We start from the raw sequence: 12,792 nt of genomic DNA, 5'->3' as shown, positions 1-12,792 counted from the left end.
CCACGCATGCACAGCCACGTTTTATTTATTTCTATGGGACTGACGAAAATAGAACTGCCTCGACTATTTCCGTCAGCCCCACAGAAGTGAATGGAGCGGCAGCCACACATGCGTGGTATGCTTCCCATTCATTTCTGTGGGATTTCTGAAAATAGCTGAGCGCCTTGCGGGCTCCGTTCAAGATATAGGTGAGGGTCGCAGAGGTGGGACCCAATATGCGATATGCTCCCAATGTATGAGATAGGCCAACCCATTTAATGCGCTGCCCTATGTAAGGATATTACAGCTACAAATCTATACTCCGACCCGAAGTATGGAAAGAATACACTATGCACTTAATTTATGAGTGTGGTGGATTTATAAGGAGAGTGTTCCCCTCGCCTCTCTTATACACAATGCAGCCTGTCAATCACTGCAGAGAGGGGTGGGGAGGCTAAGCGAGTGCTCTCCTTATAAATACCCCAAACTTATAAATTGTGGGGACAATTATCAGGAATCGCGTTTTTAACACCAGTCTTGATCTAGACTAAGGCGCCGAGAGATGCACCAAATTTATTAAGAGGCACACAACACTTAATAATATTAGTACCTCTTGCAGGTTGGTGCACCATGATCTAAAATCAGGGTTACCAACCGTCCAGAAATTTCTGCACAGTCCGTAAAAATAGATGTTTTTTCCTGTGTCGGTGAAAAAAGAAATAGAGGTGTCCTTGATTGTTTTGAGGCTGGTGGTATTTGAGTATAGGATTTATTACTTATAGTCTATCATTCATTGTGGTTTTCTAATTTGGCTGTAAAAAATGTTGGCTGTCCAGGTTTTTTTGGGATAAGCTGTCCAGTAAAAAGAAAAATTCTGGTTGGCAACCCTGGTTAGGAAATGACATAGATTTCTGGTGTAGCTTGTGCCATGTAGGCTTCAGTGAGCGCTGTGGCCTCCTCTTAGGCCGGTGATGTCGCGTTCATCAGTCACATGGCCTAATTGCAGCTCAGTGCCAATCAAGTGAATGGGCCTGGGCTGCAATACCAAGCACAGCCACTATACAATGTACAGCGCTGTGCTTGGTTAGCTGTGCGGAGTCTGTGGGGCTCACTGGAGTGCTGCAGCCTTATCAAACAGCTGATCGGCAGGGGTGTCGGGAGTTGAACCCCCACCAATTAGATACTGATGACCTATCCTGAGGATAGGCTATCAATATGAAGCTCCCAGTTAAACACTTTATTAGAATATTTTTAAGAATATTTTTGGCCTTCTATTCTTCTCCACTCGACAATAGTTTGGGAGCTGTTAAAGGGGTTGTACCATCTCAGACATTGGGGCATATCACTAGGATATGCCCCCAATGTCTGGTAGGTGTGGGTCCTACCTCTGGTACCCGCACCTATACTTAGAACGGAGCCTAAAAAGTCCTGGAGGGCACACAACGCATGCGCAGCTACCCTCCATTTATTTCTATGGGAGCACCAAGAATATTCAAGCACTGGCTCGGCTATTTCCATTATCCCCATAGAAGTGAACGGAGTGGTGGCTACGCTTGCGCGGTGCACCTTCCATTAATTTCAATGGCAGTTCCGAATATTACATTTTTGGCAGTCCTATAGGAATGAATGGAGGGCGGCCATGCATGCGCGTGTGCGCCCTACGGGACATTGCCGGTTCATTTCTAAGTATAGGTGTGGTGAGGTGAGACCCGCACCTATTAGACATTGGGGGCATATCCTAGTGATATGCCCACAATGTCAGAGATGGTTCACCCCCTTTAAGATTGCCCTGAAGGCAGACCAGTGAGAGGACATGATGCTCTGTAACAGCTGACTAAGGCTACTTTCACACTAGCGTTTTTACTGGATCCGGCAGGGCTCAGCAAAAACGCTTCCATTACTGATAATACAACCATCTGCATCTGTTATGAACGGATCCGGTTGTATTATCTTTAACATTCCCAAGACGAATCCGTCATGAACTTCATTGAAAGTTAAAGGAGGACAGATCAGTTTTATATTGTGGCAGAGAAAACGGATCCGTCTTGCTCCACATCCCAGGACGGAAAGCAAACTACATGTTCGGTTTGCTCTCCGGTCTGGGAACGCAACTAAACAGAACGGAATGCATTTTGGTGCACTCCATTCTGTTCAGTTCAGTTTTGTCCCTATTGACAATGAAAAGGGACAAAACTGAAGCGTTTTTTTCCGGTATTGAGCCCCTATGACGGATCTCAATACCGGAAAAGTTAAACGCTAGTGTGAAAGTAGCCCAAGGAAGAATCTCTCATAGACTTGTAGAGACTTGCTTGGCTATATCTCCATAGGCTTCTGAGGCTAGCATGTAGTCAGTAGGCAATTCCCTGATCTATGAAATATCACTCATAAAATACAGCAATGTTTAGCACCTTTTTTTTTTTATCAATAACTTAATGCAATCTTATTGATTGACACAGGGTGATAGAGGTGTTGCTGGACCACCAGGAGCACAAGGAGAAACAGGAATAGGACTTCAAGGACTGAAGGTAAGAGAAATAAAAAGTAGTGCTGCCTAGAATTGGAGTTGACAAGTATGCCAGTTCATTAAAACATTTCAAATGGAATTAAATATTAAACTTCTAGCAACTTCTACATGAATAAGGTCAAAATGTATCTCATCTGTCAGGGGGCAACTCTAAAAATATACAGACGTTCGACAAATTTTGCAGTAACCCAATATTTGCTATTATTGTTAACGGGTTATGTATTTAGGATAAGCCCTCTTCTCCCACAAAGAACCTCACCTGTATAAGCAAGCGAAGAGAGCTTTAACAAGTGACTTTCAATCTGGAAGACTTGGCATGGTTGCCCACTGAATTTAATGGACTCCACGTAATATTATAATTCTGTTACAGCAAAATTCCTTCAGGAATAAAAGCTGATTACCAGGGGGTTCCAAGAACCAGATGCCAACACTTGGCTCACTGGAGGACCTGATTTAAAAAATGAACAACCCATTTTTTTAAGTGAACTTATATCACCGGAGTATCAATTAATGTAAATTAATCATTTTAGGGAGACATGGGTCACCAAGGAAGACCAGGACCCAGTGGGCCGCCAGGAATTGGAGAACCCGGATCGTCGGTAAGCATTTCTTCACAATACCAATGGTTGATGCAGATTGAAGCTATAGATGTGTATTACTCAACCAGTTACTCTTTCTGGTACAATAAGAACATCAACTGAGTTGTAGGGTATGATACCTGCTACTGATAGTAAATATTTTTTATTGAAAAATGACATATTGCAGTTGTGAAAAGGTAATCTATAATATACATCTAAATTATACTCCATGGGGGACATTTTTCATCTCCTGTAAACCAGAAAGCTAGAATCAAAGTCTTAAAGCATCCTGCACAGATGCCCCACAATTATTAAGGAGTTTTCGGGGAGTTCTAAATGAATTGCATTGATCGGTGGTGGTCCCACTCCTAGCACCCTGATGATCAGGTGTTTGAAGGGGCCGCAGCCCTCCTCACACCATACCAAGTACAGCGCTATTCATAGTACTGCAGCGCAGACCAACTTACTTGGATGGGACTGAGGTGCAAATAGGCCATGATGTCACTGGTCTAGAAAGCGGCTTCAGCACTCACCAAAGTACCGTGACCTCTTCAAACAGCCGATTGTGGGGGTGTTGTGAGTCGGACCCCCACCAATCACATATAGAGGACCTATCCTGATGCTGGGCCATTAATATTAAACTCCTGGAAAACTGCTTTAAGAGGCATGCGCCTCTTAATAATTGTGGTGGAGAAAGATTACAACTAGCGTGTAATCTTAAAGGGGTTATCCCATCTTAGACAATGGAGGCATATCGCTAGGATATGCCCTCATTGTCTGATAGGTGCAGGTCCTACCTCTGGGACCCGCTCCTACAAGGAGAACGGAGCAGAGAAACTTGAGGAGGGCGCACTGCGCATGTGCAGCCTCCCTCCATTCATTTCTATGGAGCCGCCGAAAATAGCCGAGCGCTGGCTCTGCTATTTCCGTCGGCCCCATAGAAATGAATGGGAGCGGTGGCAGAGCATGCACGGTGAGCTCCCATTCACTTCAATGGGAGAGGCGGGGAGCTGCGCCTGGTGATGGACGGACCCCGGGAAACCAGCCGCAACTCTCAGCGGCTCCGTTATCCTTGTAGGTGCGGGTCCCAGAGGTGGGACCCGCACCTATCAGACAATGGGGGCATATCCTAACGATATGCCCCCATTGTCTAAGATGGGATAACCCCTTTAATAAATGTCCCCCTATATAAAGGTATATTTAGTCATATTTTTTCTGTAAGAAAACTGATTTAAGATTGAACTGTAAAAACCCATATGTTTCCCTAAACAGGGATCGTGCTGGGACAGGTTTATGTAACTTACCCCAATTCTTACAGACCTTCCAAAAATTCATTTAGCTTAATTCATATTAACTGTAATTTCAAACAAAACAAAAACATATCATGCATAAACTGACTGCTATTCAATGACTATCATATGCACAATGTAACAGATTAAAACTCAGTGAAAAATAAACAGTTTAATATTTTCTATTTGATACAATAGTTCTAAACAATAAGGAATATTAGCTTCCAGTCCTAACACTTTCGTCAGTCGTCTTACATGAAATTATTGTAAAACAAGTTAGGACTGGATGGCCGGTGCAGAACAAAGCGTGAGCCTTGTAGTATCAAGTCAGCAGTCATTACATGAGAAGAATGATATATTGTAAATGCTTCCATTGTAACAGGGACCTCAGGGATCGCAGGGGCTGCCAGGAGAAAGGGGACCTCAAGGAGAAGGATTTCCTGGACCCAAGGTAAGGCTTACCCTGAACGTGAAGGGAAAATGACGTTCCTCATAAATTGTCGCCCTCGTTTTTATCTACAAATTAAAACCAAATACTAATACTTTTTTTTTTTTCTAAAGGTACTTTCACACTAGCGTTTTTCTTTTCCGGTGTTGAGTTCCGTCACAGGAGCTCGATACCGGAAAAAAAAAGATCAGTTTTATCTTAATGCATTCTGAAAGGAGAGCATTTCGTTCAGGATGCATCAGTTCAGTCCCTCTTACGTTTTTTGGATGGAGAAAATACCGCAGCATGCTGCAGTTTGCTCTCCGGCCAAAAATACTGAACACTTTCCGGAATGCTGGATCCGGCATTAATTTACATTGAAGTGTATTAGTGCCGGATCCAGCATTAAGTGTTCTGGGAAAACGGATCCGGCATGCGCAGATCTTTAAAAATGCAAAAAAATTAATACCGGATTCGTTTTACCGGATAACACCGGAGAGACGGATCCAGTATTTCAATGCATTTGTCAGACGGATCCGCCTGACAAATGCCATCTGTTTGTGTCTGGATTGCCTGATCCGGCGATGGAACTGCCTGCCGGAATCCTCTGCCGCACCTGGACAAATGAAAACAGTAGACTGGAGATGACTCATTGACTCCTATTGGAGTGTGTTGTGGGCATGCTCTGTGCTGAGGTCACTGCGCAGGGAGGGGGATGGAGATGAGCTGTGTTCATAACACACTGTCAATGGTGGTGTCACCTTTTATTGTAATGCCTGCCTGTGATGATAATGTGATGACTGCTGAGAAGTGATCTCTACAGAACTAGAAGACTCAGTCTGTTGTAAGGATTAGTGGCCAGTGTGAAAATTGTAGGGTTTCAGGACTTATAAATATACATAGAGATATGAAAAAGAAAAAAAAAATATTGCCCAAAAACTTGACTACAACAATAGGTCATTTTCTGATGACATATTCCCTTTAATTGGGGCAGATATCGTGCTTTGCCACTTCAACAAATGAAAACAGCAGTCTGGAGATGACTCATTGACTTCTATAGGAGTGTGTTGTGGGCATGCTCTGTGCTGAGGTCACTGCGCAGGGAGGGGGATGGAGATGAGGTGTGTTGATAACACACTGTCAGTGGTGGATCCAATGTTATGTGCCTCCACCCTTTATAATAGATATTTTACCTTTTATTGTAATGCCTGCCTGCGATGATAATGAGATGACTGCTCAGAAGTGATCTCTATAGAACAGGAAGACTCAGTCTATTAGGAGGCTCAGCGGCCAGTGTGGAACCTGTAGGATTTCAGGAATTATAAATATAGACAGGGAACATGGCAAACAAAAATATATACTGTATACTCAAAACATTTTGACTTGACTTTAACAATAATGTCCTTTTCTGCTGATATATTTTCTTTACTTTCTCCTGTGATGGTGCTGCAGCAAAAATGAATATTTTCTTTTGGGTTCCCTCGCCAATTGCATGTGATTGCTGTTGGGGACACCCTATGAATAGTTTATTGTCAAGAAATCCCTTCCAACAAAAAGAGATTAGCAAAGTAGAACACAATTTCAAAAATTTTCCTAAAGAGATTTGTTCCAATTAAATATAGAGGATTCATTTTCCACTTATCTCTGTATAATGCCTCCGTGGAATAACTCAACATACCAAGTTATCACATTTCTTATGATAAAAAGTAATACACTGTTTCCTTGTATAGGGAGATCGAGGATTTGAAGGACCTAGAGGAACCCGTGGCTCACCAGGACCTAGCATTAAGGGTGATAAGGTGAGAATTTAAGAAGCTCTGTTCCTTACATGTACTATACTATTATTATTACTCACTTTATGAATTTGTCTTATTTTTTTTTTAGGGAGAGTTTGGTCCTCCTGGCTTACCTGGTCCAATTGGTTTACCTGGTATTGGAATACAAGGAGAAAAGGTAAGAGAAAAATAATATATTAGGCATAGAGTACTGATGAAAGGATGCTGACCTTGAAAGTAAGACAAAATATCTTTATTGATTATAGGGAGTCCAGGGTCCTGTTGGGCCAACAGGCATGAGAGGACCACCAGGAGAAGGACTCATGGGGTCCAAGGTAAAAATATACTAGATAATCAACAAACCATATAGTTGTGTTTTGCACAATTTAATTTTCTGATCACTTATCTGTACCATATCTGGGGAGGAACATAGTCAACCACACAGGTATTCTGCTATAGGTATGTTTAGCTTGTATCAGTAGCAAAGAAAAAAGTCTTCACGTGGGTACAATACGGAAAATGCAGATCATTACAAAAAAGTCATCATGTCAACTTGTATATCAGTTCCTGTACATATTTCCTACTTATAAACCTTTCTTATTTAGGGAGATCAAGGTTTGCCAGGAGAATCTGGAGTACCTGGAGAAAGAGGGATTGGTGAATCTGGAGCAAAGGTACTTTATTTTATAGGATTCCTAAAATCAGCTTTTTCATACACCTTCAATACCTTTTGCCTTTCGGCTTTTACTTTTGAGCCCCATACATGAGCAGGTTAGGCCGAGCAGAGGTGTTTCCTAATAGGGGTAGGAGAATAAGCTGCTGTCAGACACAGAACAAAAGGATTGGACAGGTTGAAATCCTATATCATCGAGAGAGAGAGTTGGGACATCCCCATACACCTTAGGTGACCAGGTGATCCCACTAAAATTGGAGGGTTCAGCCGACATTGATCTAATTTGTATGGACAGCTTCAGTCTGCATATTTACCCATCATCACTTCTGACCAAATGTTCTTGAAGTACAGAATTTTTGTGTCTGAGTTTCATACAAGGGCTTATGTCCCACAGAGGTGGCCCATATGGCTGATATAGGGCTCGTACAAAGTGGCGACCCATGTGAGGACCTGTGCAGAATTTCCCTCACTCTGGTCGTACAACGTTTTCAATCAACCTATGAATGATAGAAACAAGACGGAGGGCAAACAAGCATCAAGGTCTCCTATCTCAGGTGGCAAGCGGGGTTAACCAGCATCAGAAAGGGGACACATCGTATTGTTTGCCCCATTACAACACTTGCAGTGGGGTGATCCTGCGGCCCAACAACACTAGGACTGACATACCATGATTTAAGGGGGATTCTGAGCCCCAATAATCAGTAGATTAAGGTCTCCTACTTAAAGGGGTTATGCCACGACTGATGTCAAAAATGTAATCATATAGTACATGACAATCTCTATCTAACAAATCTAGAACCAGCCCTGTACTCTCCCTGTAACTGCCACAGCTTCTAACAGAACATATGGCCGGTGGCTGTTGAAGATTTAAACTGAGCACGTGTGACCAGCTCAGTGAGACGGGCAAGAAATAAGGAAAATAACAAACAGCAGGTGGCGCTATACAGATACATTTTATTGAATAGATCAGTGGCTATACTACATTTTGAATTCCATGCAAATACGAAAAGTATTGAGATCCAGGGGCTGATTTGAAAAATGTAGAATATGTTTCGTGACACAACCCCTTTAAGTGAAGGTGGGAATGGGACTGAGCTGTGCCTCAGCCATGTGACCAATGAACGTGACGTCACTGACATAGGAAAATGCTGCAGCGCTGACATCTTCAAACAGCTGAGCGGCGGTGGTATTGGAGTCGGACCCCAACTGATAAAAAAAATTGATGAGCTATCCTAAGGATAGGCAACCAATATCAAAATTTGGGACGACCAATTTAAAATGGCAGTGGTATAATGGAAGCATTTAAAAAAGTTAATTCATTTCTAAAGAAATCTCTAACTAGAAAGGGGAGGGACACAAATAAAATGTAAATGTATGAGCACTAGGAGCAGAGTCACTTATACATAGCACATTCAGATGCACAATTCATATGCAGTTGTTTCACTCGACATCTGCTTTCTATATTTCAGGGTGAACCCGGGTCTACAGGTTTAGCTGGTTTACCTGGTTTACCAGGGGAAGATGGTGCCCCAGGACAAAAGGTTTTTAATGTCTTATAAATGTTATATATTTTACAGTTTTCCTTTTTTCATAAATTTTAATGCTAATCTGCATATATTTCAATTTGGAATTTACATTGTCATATGTTATGTTCGTATAATATTATCAATAATAATAATAATAATAATAATGGTTGTTCTATTAATGCCATTACTATATAGGATATGGTTACATGCATAAATAAAAGGTTCCAATCTCTATAGGCATAAAGGAGATTAAATATAAAAGAACATATATATTTTTTGGGTTTTCATTTAGGGTGAGTCAGGACTTCCGGGTCTCAGGGGTCCAGAAGGGTCTCTTGGTATTGGCATACAAGGTGAAAAGGTAAGTCTTAAAGATCCAATTTCATTTATAAACTTTGCTGAATAAAAGGGATTTTCTGAGACTTTTATACTGATGACCTGTCCTCTGGATAGGTCATCAGTATCTGATTGGTGGGGGTCCGACACCCAGGACCCCCGCCGATCAGCTGTTTGAGAAGGCAGCGGCACTCACAGCAGCGCCGTGGCCTTCTCACAGCTTTTGCTAGGCCGTGTAACTTCACGTTCATGGTCTAGGCGCAGCTCTGCCCTATAGAAGTGAATGGGGCTGAGCTGCGATACCAAGCACAGCCGCTATACTATGTAAGGCACTGTGCTTGGTGAGGAGAGAGAAGGCTGCGGTGCTACTGTGAGCTGATTGGCGGGGGTCCCGGGTGTCGGACCCCACCAATCAGATACTGATGACCTATCCAGAGGACAGGTCATCAGTATAAAAGTCTCATGAAAACCCCTTTAATGTTGATATGGCTGTCTTATATCCTGCAGTCAAGTGGATTGTGATGAGTCCAACTAAACGTTATTATTGCAGTAAAATTATTATTGCAGAAAAATACTACTGTAGTATCACATTTTCCCATGTCTGTTTTTTTTTTTTTAGGGTGACCAAGGACAACGTGGCATCCGTGGCTTAACTGGGCCCCCAGGGCCTTCTGGACCATCAGGACCAAAAGTAATCAAATGTCATTCATATTAAAAATATTAATGGATAATCATTTAGGTTTTCTGTTCTATACCTGAAGTACATTCATCTCAGTGGGCATCCCATTTAATCCTTCTTAAAACGGGTTTATCGGAGCTAAATATTGATGACCAATGCTCAGTAAAGGTCATGAATCAGGGTCGTTGGGGTCAGACTCGTGGCACGCCTGCTGACACCTGGGCCTCAGTACTCAAGCCAGCACTACGCCTCTTCCTCAGCCTTCCTCAACTCCACTGGTCATATGGCCTTAATGCAACTCACTCCCATTTAAGTAACTAGGATTGAGCTGCAATACCGAGCACAGCCTCTATACAATAAATGGCGCTGTGCTTGGTATACCATGAAACACCAAGACCTTCAAACAGCTGATTGTCGGGGTGCCGGAAGTGGGACCCTCATTGATCTGACATTGACGACCTATCCTCATCAATACTTAACTTCCAAACAAATTACTGCTGGTTGAAAAGCTTTGATCATCCTATAGGATAACATGATGTACAAAATATACAATCACTGTATGTTGTGTGTTGTGAGTGTATAAAAAACCAAGATCGGGAATATAATTTTTTCACTTATTGTGGCCTTCTTGTGTTTTAGGGTGAAATAGGTGCTGTAGGACGTCTTGGAATGCCAGGTCCCCCCGGTCGGGCAATAGTGGGTCCTAAGGTATGCTTTGCTGGTAGATGTAGTACAGTCACTGAAAAAGAGGCACAAATTAATAAATATACAGATATGAATCAGAAGTTGTGATGAAGCGATGTAAAATCCTGGCTCATCATTCACATGAACCAAAGTAAAATTCTTGCTCCCACACATAGATGCTCATACTGTATAGCTACAGCTGTGTTGAGTAACATCTTATTTAAATCAGTCTTTGAATAATTATTTTACATAATGGTATATTTTATATCTTATTTAAGGGAGACATTGGTCCGGCTGGTCCACGAGGTCTTATAGGAGAACCAGGAATTGGTATTGCTGGTCCAAAGGTAATGTGACATTTATCCACTATGGTCAACAAAGATACCGGGTGCATTATAGAAATATATTCTCAGTGTTTCTGTATTATCTTGTAATATAATTTAATATTTTACATATTTAGAATGAATAATGAATGTAACAACTGCAACCTCTGTTCTGTAGGGTGACAGAGGCAATCCAGGACCACCAGGACCATATGGACCAAAGGGAGATGGATTTGCAGGACCTCAAGTGAGTAAAACATTACGCCAAGTACCATGTGAAGCCTTTCAAAATCTGATATTTACTAAGTAAGAATTGTTTCTATTTAAAATTAGGGAATGCCAGGGCTTACAGGAGCTCCAGGTGAACCAGGACCAGAAGGCATTGGACTTCCAGGACCAAAGGTAGCATTTAATATAGATATAAAAGTACTATAACAGTACTGGGAAGGGCTCCGAAAACAGTTGTTCTTTTCCAGGCTTTTCACTGTTAACCAATCTAGATATTACTTCACCCGAGGGATAAAGACATATCTGACCCTACTAAACAGGCTAGGCAAAGTTTTGCTATATTACCCCACATCAGTGGTTCCCCATATTGTTAGTGCAAGGGGGACCCTTGAAAAATTTTCCGCTTTTGGGGAACCCATATCTCAAAAAAGCTTGGTAAAATGCCCTATAATTCTTGTCCTGTGGTATCATTTGGCTCAGATACATTTACTTTGGAAATCAGGAATCCCTTCCGTGTTGTAAAAGATACAGGTCTTTATCAATGCTGTGTTCCGGGTGAGGACCACAATCAGAGCTCAAGGAAAACCCAGATCCTGGAAATCCTGGTTAGGAAACACTACCCTACGCAATAATGGGTCAGAAGTATAGAAGTGTATTTTCTGGGTCTGACATTCAAAGAGTCTTGTGACACGTGTTGAAGTCTTTAGTCACTTGAGGAAGAATATGCCACCTCTCCTGACATGTCAGTTTTCGCAACTACTTGCATTCCCTATGTAAAAAACAGTTCTGGAGCATCTATCTTATGACTCTCTGTTGTGCCATTCCTTTATTATTCCTGATAGAAGTTGTGAATGAATTGCTAGCAAGGTCCAGCTGGATGTTATCAGTTAGGGGTATGTCCCGGCACAGTCGGACACTATCGAATCAGTGCTATCAGTGTCAGACACTGCAGGGACATGCACCCAAATGGTAACACCCATCTGGGCCTTCTCTGAAAATTGCTAGTAATTCATTCATACATTTCTTGCAGGAATAATATAGGAATGGTACAACATATAGTCATGAGAATAGATGCTCCAGAATTGTTATGACACAGGGAATGCAAGTTACTAAAACAGACATGTCAGGAGAGGTGACAGGTCCTCTATAAAGATCACTGGTCCATCCTGTGACGTGTCTTCTAGACATCCAACTGATTTGGCATTTACACGTGAGCCCGAATTGCGTGATTGTGATTCAATTCAGATAAACGGCTACATTGTACCATGTATTGTGGGGTTTATCAGAATCAGACACTATTTTGTCACCTTATTTACAAATGTATTTATTTATAGGGAGACCCAGGTTTCAGAGGCCCTATTGGTGTGTCCGGCCCTCCTGGTGAAGGACTGCCAGGACCTAAGGTAAGAAAACTTTCAAAATTCACCACATTTTCTTTTTACGTTACATTTAGATGAAGAGCATTACAGAAACCTCTGTGTCAACTGCGTGGCAGAGAATCACGGCATGTCTCATATCTAAATTTCTAGAGGTTTTCACCTCTGGAGGGACATCACATCCTGAATGCCAAATGGCGTCAAAAAGTTTGGTGCACACCCCCTTGTGCAAAGTTTTATTCCCTGATCACCAGTTTTCTCAAAAGAAGGTGGTGCGGGGACAGGCATAGCTGGCCCGGCACATTTATTCTAATCTATGCCAAGAAACTGGTGTAAAATATACCTGAAATCTTCACCAGGTCCCATAGTGATATAGATTTCAATTCTGGCACATG

The 12,792-nt window shown here is 42.1% G+C and overlaps 1 protein-coding gene across 1 annotated transcript in view; it reads left to right on the top strand.

Annotated features, from left to right (window-relative positions):
- The window catches only part of COL28A1 (collagen type XXVIII alpha 1 chain), a 49,981-nt gene that overhangs the window by 21,765 nt on the left and 15,424 nt on the right, over positions 1-12,792 (top strand). Inside the window, exons 11-25 of the mRNA XM_044302534.1 lie at positions 2,436-2,504; positions 3,034-3,102; positions 4,753-4,821; positions 6,528-6,596; positions 6,682-6,750; positions 6,839-6,907; positions 7,178-7,246; positions 8,715-8,786; positions 9,064-9,132; positions 9,727-9,798; positions 10,426-10,494; positions 10,749-10,817; positions 10,972-11,040; positions 11,127-11,195; positions 12,356-12,424. Coding sequence (XP_044158469.1) covers positions 2,436-2,504; positions 3,034-3,102; positions 4,753-4,821; positions 6,528-6,596; positions 6,682-6,750; positions 6,839-6,907; positions 7,178-7,246; positions 8,715-8,786; positions 9,064-9,132; positions 9,727-9,798; positions 10,426-10,494; positions 10,749-10,817; positions 10,972-11,040; positions 11,127-11,195; positions 12,356-12,424 — 1,041 coding nt within the window. The remainder of the gene's footprint in view (positions 1-2,435; positions 2,505-3,033; positions 3,103-4,752; positions 4,822-6,527; positions 6,597-6,681; positions 6,751-6,838; positions 6,908-7,177; positions 7,247-8,714; positions 8,787-9,063; positions 9,133-9,726; positions 9,799-10,425; positions 10,495-10,748; positions 10,818-10,971; positions 11,041-11,126; positions 11,196-12,355; positions 12,425-12,792) is intronic.

The sequence above is a fragment of the Bufo gargarizans genome, chromosome 8, assembly GCF_014858855.1.
Source record: "Bufo gargarizans isolate SCDJY-AF-19 chromosome 8, ASM1485885v1, whole genome shotgun sequence".
Classification (NCBI taxonomy): domain Eukaryota; kingdom Metazoa; phylum Chordata; class Amphibia; order Anura; family Bufonidae; genus Bufo; species Bufo gargarizans.
Note: the sequence above shows the minus strand (reverse complement) of the source record. Positions and strands in the feature narration are given on the sequence as shown.